The following is a 15,508-nucleotide window of genomic DNA, read 5'->3' as shown; positions in this document are numbered from 1 at the left end:
GAGGGTTTGACCTATGGGGAGAGGCTGATTGGGCTGGGGCTGTTTTCCCTGGAACATCAGAGGCTGAGGGGTGACCTTGTAGAGGTTTGTAGAATCGTGAGGGGCATGGATGGTATAAATAGACAGAGTCTTTTCCCTGGGGTGGTAGAGTCCGGAACTGGAGGGCATGGGTTTAGGATGAGAGGGGAAAGATATAAAAATGACCTAAGGGGCAAATGTTTCATGCAGAGGGTGGTGCGTGTATGGAATGAGCTGACGTGTAAGGAAGTGGTGGAGGCTAGTACAATTACAGCATTTGAGGGGCATCTGGGTGGGTATATGAATGGGAAGGGTTTGGAGGGATACGGGCCAAATGCTGGCAAATGGGACTAGATTAGTTTAGGAGAACTGGTCGACGTGGACGAATGAGACCGAAGGGTCTGTTTCTGTGCTGTACATCTCTAAGACTTTAACACTAAGACATACACTGCAGGCAAGGATGCCCTGAGGCATGGTACATTGGTGAGACCAAGCAGAGGCTACGGTTACAGATGAATGGACACTATACAACAATCAACAGATGGTTTTGTCCATGGGAAATCATGTCTCACAAACATGATTGAGTTTTTTGAAGAAGTAACAAAGAGGATTGATGAGGGCAGAGTGGTAGACGTGATCTATATGGACTTCAGTAAGGTGTTCGACAAGGTTCCCCATGGGAGATTGGTTAGCAAGGTTAGATCTCATGGAATAAAGGGAGAACTAGCCATTTGGCTATAGAACTGGTTCAAAGGTAGAAGACAGAGGGTGGACGGTTGTTTTTCAGACATAAGGATCAGTGCTGGATCTTCTACTTTTTGTCATTTACATAAATGATTTGGATGCGAGCATAAGAGGTACAGTTAGTAAATTTGCAGATGTCACCAAAATTGGAGGTGTAGTGGACAGCAAAGAGGGATACCTCAGATTACAACAGGATCTTGATCAGATGGGCCAATGGGCCGAGAAGTGGCAGATAGGAGTTTAATTCAGGTAAATGCGAGGTGCTGCATTTTGGGAAAGCAAATCTCAGCAGGACTTATACACTTAATGGTAAGGTCCTAGGGAGTGCTGCTGAACAAAGAGACCTTGGAGTGCAGCTTCATAGCTCCTTGAAAGTGGAGTCGCAGGTGGGGGAGTCCAGAACTAGAGGGCATAGGTTTAGGGTGAGAGGGGAAAGATATGAATGGGACCTAAGGGGCAACCTTTTCAAGCAGAGGGTGATACGTGTGTGGAATGAGCTGCCAGAGGAAGTGGTGGAGACTGGTACAATTGCAACATTTAATTGCAACATTTAAAAGGCATTTGGATGGGTATATGAATAGGAAGGGTTTAGAGGGATATGGTCCGGGTGCTGGCACGTGGGACTAGATTGGGTTGGGATATCTGGTCAGCATGGACGGGTTGGACCGAAGGGTCTGTTTCCATACTGTACATCTCTTTGACTCTATGACTCTAGATAGAAGTGTTCCCTCGCAGTCGGAGATCACTTCAGCAGTCCAAGACATTCGACTTCGGACCTTCAGGTGACCGTCCTCCAAGGCGGACTGTGGGACAGGCAACAATGAAAAGTGGCCGAGCAGAGGCTGATAGCTAAGTTGTGTACCCCTGGGGATGGCCTCAACTGGGACCTTGGGTTCATGTCACACACACTCCTGCAGACCCATACACTCACATATACCCTCTCTCATATGCTCACAAATACACTCTCACACTCACACACACCCCCTCACAGACTTAAAACCCCTTTACACTCACATTCACACACATATACACACTCTCTCACAGACACTCATGACATCACACCCCCTACACACATACGCACACACATGCACACATACACATACAAGTTTGTGGGGTGAATTTGTACTTGCAGAATTACATTTTACTTTGCTCAAAAACTGCAAGAATCCATGTAAGATTCTGTAAATCCATCTTTTAGATTAGAATCAACTCAACTGTAGCCAATTCTTACGTAGCTGTTCTTAGTGTCAAGATATTCTTGGGAGGAGTGAAGGATAATTGATATGGCATCTAACGTGGTTCTGTTGGTCTGGTAGGCAAATTGGAGAGGGTCAAGAGTAGTGGGGTGGCTGGAGTTGATCAATGCTATGACCAGCCTTTCAAAACACTTCATGACCTTCGAAGTCAGGGCCACGGGGTGGTAGTCATTAAGATATGCTGCATGAGCCTTCTTAGGTACAGAGATGATGTTGACACTCTTGAAACAGGCAAGCACAGTGGCCTGCTGTAGGGAGAGGTTGAAGATGTCCGAGAAGACCTCTGCCAGTTGACCTGTGCATGCTCTGAGTGCAAGGCTTGGTACTCCGTCTGGTCCCATCACTTTCCTTGGATTCACACGAAGGAAAACTGATCTGACCTCTGATGCAGTGACTGTTAGGATAGGTTCATCAGGACTTGTTGGAATAGGTGTTACCTTTCCGCCAAAACTCTGCTCAAAGTGAGCACAGAAGGCGTTGAAATGATCTGGGAGGGATGTGTCATTGTCTGCTGTCTTGCGCTGTCTCGCTTTATAATTGGTGATGTCATTCAGTCCTTGTCATAATCACCGGGTGTCTTACTGTTTCAGAAAGTGCAGCATTAATGTTAGTCCTTGCATTCAGGAATGGGCATTCTGGAATATGTCTGAGTGATTTGCTGTGCCTTACTGATAGTACTGTCCTTCTGCAAACTCTTGTACTGCATTTCTGCACCTGTCTTGAACCACTTTACCGGACTAAAATCTGCACTCAAATTTCATAGGTTTTGCAATCACTATGACATCTGCATTGGTGGCAGCAATAATATTATTCAGTGCAAAGATTCTAGCTGTTATAAAGGTAAGCAGCTGTCAATCTTCACTGAAGTGCCACTTAGAAAACAGCTAATGAACCCTGTCAAGAAACCTAATTTTCATCAGAATTTCCCACATAGGTTCTGCACTAGGAAGAAAAGACTTGAATGCCTTAAGTAACATATAGACTGGAGTCTGTACCAGCAACATTTCCAGCTTGGGGGGAGGGGGGGGGGGGGCGGGGTGGCGGGATCCTGTCCAACATTAATCACATTTCAATTAAAATTACATTGGAGTATTGTACAGTTCTGGGTGCCATACTTTTGGAAGGATGTGAATGCATTGGAGAGTGTGCAGAAGAGGTTTACAAAAAATGGTTCTGGAGATGAGACACTTCAGTTATAAAGGACATTTGGAGAAATTGGGACTGCTTTCCTTAGGAGAAGACTAAGAGGAGATTTGAATTAACTTTTCAAAATCATGCAGCTCTGATCAGACTGGATAGAGAGAAATTGTTCTCACTCCTAAATTAATCAAGAAACACTATTCTTTTGTGGTACCTCTGCTTGTTGTGGAACTGCACTGATTATCTGTGAACATTTCCTCTGCAATGGTAGGCACAAATCTGTTCAGATTATTCTGGCCAGCAATAGAAAGGATGGTGATTTCATGGTGGTTGGATCATTATGATTTTTCTCCATTTTTTTGTACAAAATGATGAAAATGGCACCATAACAGTCCTGTGAAATCTTGCCCAGCTCTCTGTTAGCACTGAAAATCTCAGGAAGCTTGGTATCAAGGGCAGGGCCACCACACTTCATGGCTTCAAATGTAATTCCATCAACTTTGTGGATTCATTCATCTTTCTCTGGTTTATGGAGGTCACACACTTCATCCTGAGTTCAAAGGCCAGTGATCCAAACTGACCAACTGCAGTGTCAGGCTATCTGTGCTCTTCATGGGGTTTTGGGTTTCATATGCTGGTCCATTGATAGAATTTAGTGCCTCATAAAAATTTCTTATGTTGCCAGAATCAGCGTACAGTTGAGTATATTTTTCTGCAAGTATGATTCACCAGTCATTTTGGATATTCCTCCGAGGACCTTGAAGAACTCTGGATATTTGGCAGTCTGCTATTTTTTCTCTCTCTTGGCTGGTCGACTGAGCCAGATGAACTTAATGATCTGACCTCTTTATTGCCGGTAGTTTATAGATTTCCTCACTATTTCCATCAAACTCGACCCTGTTCTTCTTTGTGCTAGATCTGATTACTTTGGAAGCAGCCAGTATTGCATCTTTGACATATTTCCAGAACTTGTCTGGCATGGAATGAGCAGTGAGGTTGGGGTGTTCAGTCTGGTCTGTAAGCTTGCTTGATACCTATCTCTGCAATATGAGATTAGCAATTTCTTTGCTGAGTTGTTTCCTGGAGTTAGATTTGAAATGGAGGTGCAGCTCTGAGTGAATAAGACAGTGGTCAAAACTTGGGGATATATTATCAAGGTGAGAGGAGAACGATTTAGCAAGAACGTGGGGGCAACTTTTTTACAGTGTGGTTAGTGTGTGGAATGAACTGCCAGAGGAAGTGGTGGATACAGGTACACAGTTACAATGTTTAAAATACACTTGGATAAGTACATGAACAGGAAAAGTTTGGACGGATATGGGCCAAATGCTGGCAGGTGGTACCAGTTTAGTTTGGTCTTGGACAGTTGGGTCTGCATGACACCATGGTCTGCCTGACAAACAGCACTGAGCATGGCTCTAACAGACAGGACATCCTATAGGTCACGAAAACGTAGTCTATGTGGTCTCGAAGTGATCTTGTTTTGAAAGATGTGGGTGAGGGACACTTCCTGTAGATTACCAAGAGTGGACGTCTGTTTTTGGTGCGGACAGCCTTATTGTTGTTCAGCAGTCATCACCTCAGGGCTGACCTCAAGATCTGGTCCTTAAATTCCTGCCCCATTTAAAGCCATCTGAACATTTATGAACGAACGCAGGGCGTCAGGAGCGATTGTGGAAAACTGGGTCAGGCCATGTAACTCCCTGCTCCATTTACTGTCAGCCCGAAAATCATGCCGACACCTGTAAAATATGCAAAACTTCGAGAATACGTTGAAACACATGCCGGTTGCTTAACAAGCTGCGAAAAACCGATTTTACGTTTTATGAATGGGTATCTGAAATCCTTGACATTTCCTGGCTTATCATTGGTCGGCAGCAGGGGGCGCAGGCGGTGGAATTCCGCTGAGATCTGCTCTGAAAGCGAGTGTTCACTCAAAATGTTGTTTTTTTTTAAAATAAAATGTGAAACTTTTAACAGTTCCGTTGCAAAACCTGTGGAAAACCTACCGAACTTAAATACATTCAGAAAACAGGTGATGATTTAGAAGGAAGGTTCCCGTGGGAAATTGGTCTTTGATGAGCTGGATGGTTTACAAAGCTAGTATCTCAGATGACATTCAAAGAAAAATCTCCTGTGAGCTCTGGCAAATGGAATGGATTTTGGGGTCATATGGTCAGCCTGAAACAACTTATTCTTGGGCATTTTATTTCTGCGAATGACCGTATCCACACAATCCAGTTTCAGTCTGCTGGCAAAATCGTGGACTTTTTCTTTCTAAAACACAAATGAATATTATTCTTAAGAACTAGGAAACTATCTTGCGTTTATGTTTTTGCTTCCTTTTGAACCTTATATATGCATAAATACGGTTTAAGTAAAAGCGGGGATGCAACTTCTACAACATCAGTGAACCTTTCCTTTTCTCAGTTCAACACTTTGAATCCAATGGTGATGAAAGGGTGGTCACCCCGCCCCTTTCCCCCCCAGTACAGTGCGAGTGAAAAGCTGGAACAATATTGAGAGTTGAATCAGAATCTCAAGCTGTTAATCTTTGCTGGTTTCAGAGGTGCCCACCCCCACCGCATATATAAATATATTTGCCTCTATCTATGCTGCAGACCTGTAGTGTAAAGTGGTGGCCAACCATCACATTGTACTAATAGAACCGGGCAGGCAGAGAGAGAGATTGTGGATGAATTAAGCCTCGATCCCGGACCTGTGCACGTCCCTCATACCTTGTGTCGGTGAGAGCAGGGTTAAATGACAAGAACGTAAGCACTCGGCTTCCTGTCTGCTGACAATCCGTGCAAAGCACAGGGCAGCTCGCTTCCTCTCTGTTCTATTTACTCGCACGGTGCCTGCAGTTTGCTATTTCTCTTGGTTTATTCAGTGCAGGAGAGTGCGAGTGAGTGAGCAGGTGAGGCGCCACAATGTTAGATCCGTCGTCTAGCGAGGAAGAATCGGAGGAGATAGTCGAGGAGGAGAGCAAGGAGGTGCAGGCTCCGGCCCCGGGCAGTCGGTTGTCCCCGAGCAGGACCAGCGAGAGCAGCGGGGGCTTACAGCCGAGCAGCCGGAGCAGCAGCATCCGGCCGTCCAGTCCCAGCCCCTCTGTGGTCAGTGAGAAAGAGAAAGAGGAGCTCGAGAGGCTGCAGAAAGAAGAGGAAGAGAGGAAGAGAAAGCTTCAGTTGTATGTCTTTGTGATGAGATGCATCGCCTACCCATTCAATGCCAAGCAGCCTACAGACATGGCGAGGAGGCAGCAAAAGGTAAGCCAGCCAAGGAGGACGATATATAAAATCCTGCCTCAACACATCAGCAAGCTTTCTGGTTAACAAGGGGGGGGGGAATCCTCTGCAACAGCTTTAACCTCGTGTTAATCAGCTGATGGCAAAAAAATGCAAGCAGTTTTTGACATTGCTGATGTCTTCGCTCTGCCGAAGGGGGTGCTGGAAATTTGATCGATCTGGGTGCTTTATTTCGCTTCTCACTGCGGTAGCTGTCCTCGTCCAGTTACAGAGCGCCCAGAGGAGCCAGTCTGCAGGCACAGACACTTCCTTGCACTTGCGCCCTTTAAATACAGGCAATAATTAGCAGTTCAAGGTGACTTTTTAATCATGGCGGGGGAGCTAAATACAACTTTGCGGTGGCTTTTGTCTTTGAGGCTCCCCTTTCGAAATTGCAAGCTGGTCAAACTCTGTCCAATAATGCAAAAAAACTTAATTCCAAATGCACCGTTATGAAAAAGGTCTGAGAATTGTCCTTTGTTCTCAGATGTACGTATTTTCTCATTGTCCAGCTGCAAATACCAGCGTATGGAGTAAAACCATGCCATTAAACAAACCCAAGATCGATTTGCAATGTGGCTTATTTTGCTATTTTGTAGAAACGCTCTCCTATTAGACAAATAATCATAGAGTACCTGCACTCCGATGAGGACATTGGGCGTTATCGTTCCCGTGTATTGATTACTGTCACCGCCAAGCGGCGCTGACAATGGCTATTACTCCCACTGTCAGTTGGTCATACGTTGCAAAATCAGCACGCGTATTGTATTGAACTCAGAAATATTTACTTTAGGCTGGTATGTAATCAATTAAAGAACATGTAAGTGCGGATAAGAGCACTCCCTAATTTATGGACCAGCTCTTGCCTGTCCATGAATGGACCGTACGAACAGAGATCATTTTTGCCATGTTGAGGGATGACGACCCTTCTGCATTGCATGTAGTATTTACTCTCCCTCCTGGCACAGTTGTCATCTGGATCTCTTTAATTTGCTTCCGATTTTGTTTTTACAATTTGATTTAGATCCTTAACTCTGAAAGTGGAGAGACTGAAAACACTCTTCTTGCTGGAGGAACGTTACTGTTCCACACTTGGTTTCAGTCTGAGCATTAACTGTAAGCAGTTACGTTAGGTGCTGCTTGGGCATGCCACATTTTGTAGTGTATGATTAATTATTAGTTAAGAAAGTAATTTAACTGTTAAAGTATACAAGTGTGAAAGGCGTGAGCAATAAATTTGCGATTTGAAGGCTGTGTAAATTTCAAATTCTCAAGAAGTAATTTCCTCTTATTAGGGCAAAAGGTAGCATTGATGCATATAATATTTGCATATGTCTCTAAATATATTTGTGGATTTGCATGACAAGATAGTTCAAGACTTCATTATACCAATTGTCATGCAGAAAGCAAGAAAATGAATAGTCTATGATGAAGGGGTCTTGCCTGAAACATTGGTTCTCCTGCACCTTGGATGCTGCCTGACCTGCTGTGCTTTTCCAGCACCACACTCTCAATACTAAAGTCATCATAGACCCGGTCTTCATAGAGCAGCTCTGCTCTCTTGTTAAAGAGAGACAACTGGTGGTGGCTTAACCATGCCTCAGGTGAGGGGAGAAGTTGAGAAGGAGGGACTTTCATGGTAGCCTTGGGTGTGGGAATTGAACCGGTGCTGTTGGTGTCACTCTGCACTGCAAACCAGCCGTTCACCCAACCAAAATGCTGCAAGAATTCATCAAGTGAAATGACCTAAACCTATTTAGTTTCTGCAATTATTCATGTTGCAATGTTTTATTGGAAATTTAAAGGAATTGTTGAGGTTTGATTGTAATCTTAAACATAAGGACAAGTGAGCAAAATATTTCACTGCTAAATCATTGCTTCGTTTTCATTTTTTAAATTTGTGTATTAAGAATTTTAGCTCAGTAAGCAGCAGAAACCCTTTGTGTTTGTGAAATGCCTTCAATACATTGAGAATAATCTTCCAAAAATTGCAATAATAGAAAACAAAGTGTCAAACCATTTGAGGAGATGTTGGGAGAGATGGTCCAAAATGGTTTTATAAAAGAAATTGAGAGAATGGGAAGATTTTAGGGTGAAGAATCTGGTGTGGAGCCCTGGACAGTAAAGGTATAGGCATCACTTACAGGGTAGAGATTGGTAGGTACAAAAATAAGCCAGAATCGTAAGAACCAAAAGTTTGGAGTAGCGAATTGGAGCAGTTTAGAGAGGTAGACAAGGAAAAAGCCATGAAGGGCTTTAAACATTTGAAAGAAAATGTTAAATTTGAGCTGTTGGTGAATTGAGAACCATTGTAGTTTTGTTACAGACTTGGGGATAAATACTGTCAGCAGGAATTTTAGTTGGGGGTCATGGCTGGCAAGTCAGCTATGAGGCTATTTGAATAGTGAAGAAGCTTTTCACAAAATATAAACTGAGAGTTTGGAGTATCGCTTTTTGTAATGAAAAGAGTTGGAATCCTAGCTTGGAGAAGGACAGCTTGCTTAGGCTGCAATCTGAATCAACCAGTAACTGTGGAAAGGGAACATAAGATCAGAACTGGGCCATTCAAACCCTTGAGCCTGTTCTGCCATTCAATAAGATCATGACTGATCTGTGACCTAAATCTACATTTCTGCCTTTGGCCTATATTCATTTAATACCTTTTTGCTTATCAAACTTTCATTTAGTATCAACTTCTGTTTTTGGAAGAATTTAAACCTCTACCAACCTTTGTGTAGAAGTGCTTCCATGAAATTACAGTTGACGTTCAGGGTATAAACTTTGTGAAAAGTTGACTTTTGTCATATTTGTACCTTTTATCCATCACAGTTCTTCCAAAAATGCAAAGTAACAATGTGCGAAGTGTAGAAATTCTGAAACAAATAGTCCTTGTTTATCTGTGATATATTTTCTTGATTAAATGTTTTGAGAAGTGGCTAATACAGCTAAATGTTAGGTAATAAAACTGCATGGAAGATGAACTATTTATCATGTACTTATAATGGAAGATGATTTTTTTGATCACTTTTTTTAGCACAAGGTAGACTTCTTTGAATACAAAATTGCTGATTCTCCAGTAATAAGAATAATCTAAAGAAGCTATCACCTTTAAAGTACGGAGAGCAAAAAATCATGAATACATTCAGAAATGTGGAGTAACATCTTCTACAAGTGCTATTGTTGTTCTATTTTGACAAATGCAGTTAAATAGTACAGGTTATTGCTAATATAATCTTTTAAGTAGATAATTCTTATCTCAATATATTCAAGGAGCCATTATATTTGCTTGGGTAATTACAGTGGCTGCAGCGGAGATTTTTCGTTTTGCAGCTTTAGTGTAAGGGAAGGCATGTATGGTAGAAACTGACTCATCATCTCCACCAATGAGAGAGCTTGCTGAATCAAACTCTACTCAGCTTGTTAAGAGCAGATAGTGAGTTTGTTGGTCAATGATAGGCATCAATGTTGAAGTCCTGCCATGCTAGAAGCTGCTGTCCAGTAAAACATTGGCAGCTTCTGAGACCTCATTTCATGGAGACCTGGTCTTCAAAGAATCCAACAGTAAGAAGATAAGTCTTTTGTTTTTTTTTTGGATCTCACAGAGCTGAGGGGTGAGTGGCGGTCAGGAATATTGAAGGCAAGGGCAGGGGTGTGGCACACAGCAGTCATCCTCTTGTCCCTGTCAACGCCCCACATGTGCTCCAGTGGAGCCTCCCTACCTCTCGCCTAATCTGACAGGTAGATCAGCCTAACCAGCTACTGTTCTCACTTGCTGGCAGTGGTGAGTTGAAGCCTTTAAGTGGCCATCAATTGATGGCCCTTCATTGATGCTGTGCTGAGAAGATTGCCCATCGAACCGTGCTGGTCAGGCAAGCATTTCTCCAGGGCCAGCTCATCCGATTGTTTGTCCTTCTTGCTGCCTCCTTAGAGGGAAAGCTTTGCCCTGTTTTTCAACATTTTAAGAACCCATTGAATCCATTTCCCTGGCAGTATGATCACATGAGCTTGGTTTCCATATAGACTTGCCACTTTGCTATCCTATGGACCCCTATTCCAGTTTATTCTGAAATTTAATCAATATTAAAGTTTAACTGCCTACTAAGCGTGGCTTTCCTTAAACCTCCCATCCAAGCCTGGAAACTAACAGTTTATCCAGAGTTATCATGAATGCACATTCCATTATCCTCCGGTCTGAATCTCTTGCATCTTCCCAGTAAATCGCCGGCATGGCTATTCCCAAAGACAACTAAGTCACCAAAATGCCAAGCTTCAGGATGCAAAGCTTCATCAAAGTAGTAAATAAGGGTCTTAAAAGGAGGAAAGCAAGAGAGAGAAATGCCAAAGTGTAGAGAGAAAGTTCAAGTTTTGCACCAGGGCAACTGAAGACAGAACCAGCTGTAATGGAGCAATTTTAGAATTGGGGATTCTAAAGAGGCCAGGGTTAGATAAGTACAGATTACTGAAGCTGGAGGAAATCTATAATGTTGTATTCTTTTTCTTTATAACGGCACAATGTTATGATTTAGAGGGAGACTATGTAACTGTTCATTCAGTTCTAATCAGTTTGTGCTAACTACAGATTTCAGCGTACTTCATGTCCTTGATGTGTAACTGCATTCACACAATGTCATAACTTGTGACATCCATAAATGAATCAAGGAAAATATGCAACCCATTGTATCAGAGTATGATCTCAAATTGGGTGTACCACAAATTTTGTATGAAACATGAAATTGATTGAGATACTGTAGATTATATTAAATTAAAAAATCACAAATGGGGCAGATAACTGTGAACATTGGAAAAGCCAAAGGAATTTCTGACAAAATTACTGTCAATCATTATGAACATAGTGCTTACATAAAAGTATCAGTTCAGCTCTGAAAAATGTCTATATTTAGCAAATGTTGTTCGGACCTGCGGATCCCTCGCCCACATTTTTGCTCCTTAAGGGTGTTACTTTACATCTCTTAACTGCCTCCCACTTCCTCCAAACGAAAGCAGTAGCCATGGGCACCTGCATGGGCCCCAGCTATGCCTGCCTCTTCGTAGGATATGTGGAACAGTCCATCTTCCACAACTACACTGGCCCCACCCCCCACCTTTTTCTCCGCTACATTGATGACTGTATCGGCGCTGCCTCGTGCTCCCACGAGGAGGTTGAACAGTTCATCCACTTCACCAACACCTTCCACCATGACCTCAAATTCACCTGGACAGTCTCAGATTCCTCCCTCCCCTTCCTCGACCTTTCTATTTCTATCGAGGAGAAAGTGAGTCTGCAGATGCTGGAGATCAAAGTTGAAACTTTATTGCTGGAACAGCACAGCAGGTCAGGCAGCATCCAGGGAACAGGAGATTCGACGTTTCGGGCACAGGCCCTTCTTCAGGAATGAGCAGAGAGTGTTCAGCAGGAGAAGATAAAAGGTAGGGAGGAGGGACTTGGAGGAGGGGAGTTGGAAATGTCTTCTTCTTGACCTCTCCGCCTCCACCCTACTCCGACCTATCACCCTCACCTTGACCTCTTTCCACCTATCACATTTCCAACGCCCCTCCTCCAAGTCCCTCCTCCCTACCTTTTATCTTCTCCTGCTGAACACTCTCTGCTCATTCCTGAAGAAGGGCCTGTGCCCGAAACGTCGAATCTCCTGTTCCCTGGATGCTGCCTGACCTGCTGTGCTGTTCCAGCAATAAAGTTTCAACTTTGATATCCAAATGAATCCAACAAGAACTGGACCAAGCATATGTGGTACTCATAATCTTCTTCATCCTAAGTATACGCATGATTTTACTACAACTGCTAAGTATTTCATCAGTAATATTTTCAGCAACATAACACAAAACATCGCAGATAAGAAAAACTGCAGCATATTAACATGCCAAATTTCCCCTAAAGTAAATGCATTAAAATTCCATCAAATTTGACAATATTGTTATGTATTTGGCTTTAAGGGGTTAACACGTAGGGGGTTCCATACAACAGCCAAGCAGGGTGAGATCAATAGTTGTGATGTTGAGAAGATATGCTCTTCTTCATTAGGGTAAATAAAACCACAGAAAGTAGACAAAATCAAACACAAAATATTGCTGAGGAAAGGAGTGAACAAAGACAGAAATGGGAAATTTCCAATGCCCCTCCCCCAAGTCCCTCCTCCCTACCTTTTATCTTAGCCTGCTGGACACGCTTTCCTCATTCCTGAAGAAGGGCTTATGCCCGAAATGTAGATTCTCCTGTTCCCTGGATGCTGCCTGACCTGCTGCGCTGTTCCAGCAACACATTTTCATCTCTTAACTGTGTGCCCTAGTGCCTATAGTTCACAAATGCTTTCCATGGTAGTCAGAAATAATTTTTAGAGCTGTATTTAAATGGTGGTGGATGTTGAAACAACTCACTGGAGGAGGATGCTCCAAAAAAATCCCCCATCCTCAATGATGACAGAGCCCAGCGCACTGGTACAAAAGATAAAGCTGAAACATCAGCCTGAAGTACCATGTGGATGATTGACTTTTTCTTCCACTTGAGTTCCCCAGATGTCGGTTGTCAGCCATTAAAATAAAATAAAATAAAGAACTGCAGATGCTTGAAATCTGAAACAAAAACAAGTTTCAGAAAAACACAACAGGTCCAGGAGCACCTGTGGGGAGAAAGCAGAGTTAATGTTTCGAGTCCATTAACTCTTCTTCAGAACTGCTATCAGCTAAGAAAGCGTAGTATTTAAGTTGAAGCCAAAGTTGGGGGTGGTTGGGATGGTGGTGGTGGTGGTGGTGGGGGGGGAAGAGGGGNNNNGGGGGGGGGGGGGAAGGGGGGAGGGGTGAGCAGATAGATGGAGGTGGAGTCCAGAGATAGAGTGATAAAGTAGCTAAACAAGGAGATTATAGATAGCAGACTAGGGCAGAGGAAAAGCTGAACAAGTGAGAATAAAAGCTAAGAGTAGGAGAAAATGGGTGAGTTGCACTGAATGCAACCTATATAATATAATTGACCTAGGAGTATGTGGGAATGGATGACTGTGCTATAAGCAACATATGTGAACGGCACGGTGGCACAGTGGTTAGTACTGCTGCCTCACAGCGCCAGAGACCCGGGTTCAATTCCCGCCTCAGGCGAGTTTGCACGTTCTCCCCGTGTCTGCGTGGGTTTCCTCCGGGTGCTCCGGTTTCCTCCCACAGTCCAAAGATGTGCAGGTCAGGTGAATTGGCCGTGGTAAATTGCCCGTAGTGTTAGGTAAGGGGTAAATGTAGGGGTATGGGTGGGTTGCGCTTCGGCGGGTCGGTGTGGACTTGTTGGGCCGAAGGGCCTGTTTCCACACTGTAATGTAATGTAATGTAATCTAATCTAATCTAAAAAAAAAAATGTCATAACAGGATTGTTAAACTGGAAGGATGAAATCAGACTCGAAAGTTGTTGAGCTTGATGTTGAGGTTACAGGGTCTCCGAGCGGAAAATGAGATGTTCTTTGAGTTTGTGTTTAACCTCACTGGAACCCTGCAGCAGATCTACTGCGACAGAAATGTTCGTGTGGAAACACAGTCGTGTGTTGAAGTGGCAAGCAACTGGAAACTTGGTGATTTTTGCAGACAAAATGTAGGTGCTCCCCGTCATGATCACCCAGCCTGTGTTTCCTCTCCCCAATATAGAGGAGGCCACATTGTGAACGACAATAGGGTATAAACTGGATACCAATATGCAGTACAAACCCATGGACTCCTACAGTTAGCTCAACTTTGTATCCTCATGCCCTACTTCCTGTAAGGACTTCATCCCATTCTCCCAGTTTGTCCGTCGCTGTCTAATCTGTTCTGACAATGCTGCCTTCTGCAAGGGGGCCTGAGAAACGTCCACCTTTTTCCTCAACCAAGGATTCTGCAGCTGACAGAGCCATTAGATTAGATTAGATTACATTACAGTGCGGAAACAGGCCCTTCGGTCCAACAAGTCCACACCGACCCGCCGAAGCGCAAAACACCCATACCCCTACATTTACCCCTTACCTAACACTACGGGCAATTTAGCATGGCCAATTCATCTGACCTGCACATCTTTGGACTGTGGGAGGAAACCGGAGCACCCGGAGGAAACCCACGCAGACACGGGGAGAACATGCAAACTCCACACAGTCAGTCGCCTGAGGCGGGAATTGAACCCGGATCTCTGGCGCTATGATGCAGCAGTGCTAAGCACTGTGCCACCGTGCCGCCCACTAGCTGTACTTGACCATCTCCTGCACTTCTGCCCTTAGCCCTTGCCTTTTCCCCCACAACAATGATTTGGTTCCCCCAGTCCTGACTTACCACGTACCAACCTCGACATCCAAAGGATTGTATGCTCCAACGGGATAGAACAACCATTCCTCTCCTCTCCCTTGTCAGCATTCCATGGGCACCATTCCCTCTGGGACACCCTGGTCCACTACTTCTCCACTCACACCACCTCCCTACACCTGGCCAGTACCTTCCCATGAAATTGCAAAAGATGTAACACCTGTCTGTTCATCTTCCTCCTCACCATCCAAAGCCCCAGACACAGCTTCCAGGTGAAGCAATGCTTTGTCTGCTCTTCACTCAATCTAGTCTCCAGTATTCTGTTCAATGTGGTCTCCTCTACTCTGGGTAGAGTAGACTGGGTGACCACTTTGCAGAACACCTGTGCTCTGTCCATAAAAGCTACCAGTTGCCTGCCAATTCAACACACCAGTGTGTTTCCACGCCAACATTTCTGCTGCAGTGTTCCAGCAAGTCTCAGCACAAGCTGGAAGAACAACATCTCATTTTCAGCTTGAGGACCCAGCAGCCTCTAGCACTCTACATTGAGTTCAATAAATTTTAGAGCCTGATTCTTTCTTTCCATGCTTTTTATCTAACCCACACCAGTGCTGTAATGACATAGTTTGTTTTTAGCACAGTCACCCATTTTCACATACAGCTCAGCCCAATATCAGACATGTATTCAGTACAGCTCACCCATTTTCTCTTACTGTTCGCTCTAATTAACCTCTGTCCTGGCCTGCTATCTATAATCTCCTTGTTTATATACCCCTTTCATATTGCGTGTTCTCTCTCTCA

The 15,508-nt window shown here is 43.9% G+C and overlaps 1 protein-coding gene across 29 annotated transcripts in view; it reads left to right on the top strand.

The window, feature by feature from the left end:
• Positions 1-5,767: 5,767 nt before the first annotated feature.
• The window catches only part of cadpsa (Ca2+-dependent activator protein for secretion a), a 585,960-nt gene continuing 576,219 nt past the window's right edge, over positions 5,768-15,508 (top strand). For 4 of the 29 annotated variants that reach the window (XM_043708249.1, XM_043708250.1, XM_043708231.1 and 1 more), the window contains exon 1: positions 5,775-6,427. In XM_043708249.1, coding sequence (XP_043564184.1) covers positions 6,092-6,427 — 336 coding nt within the window. In that variant the 5' untranslated portion in view covers positions 5,775-6,091. Of the gene's footprint in view, positions 6,428-15,508 lie in introns of all 29 variants that reach the window. The other 25 variants (XM_043708252.1, XM_043708238.1, XM_043708237.1 and 22 more) reach the window with 12 other exon arrangements.

Source organism: Chiloscyllium plagiosum, chromosome 18, assembly GCF_004010195.1.
Source record: "Chiloscyllium plagiosum isolate BGI_BamShark_2017 chromosome 18, ASM401019v2, whole genome shotgun sequence".
NCBI lineage: Eukaryota > Metazoa > Chordata > Chondrichthyes > Orectolobiformes > Hemiscylliidae > Chiloscyllium > Chiloscyllium plagiosum.
This window is presented reverse-complemented; position numbering and strand designations above follow the sequence as displayed.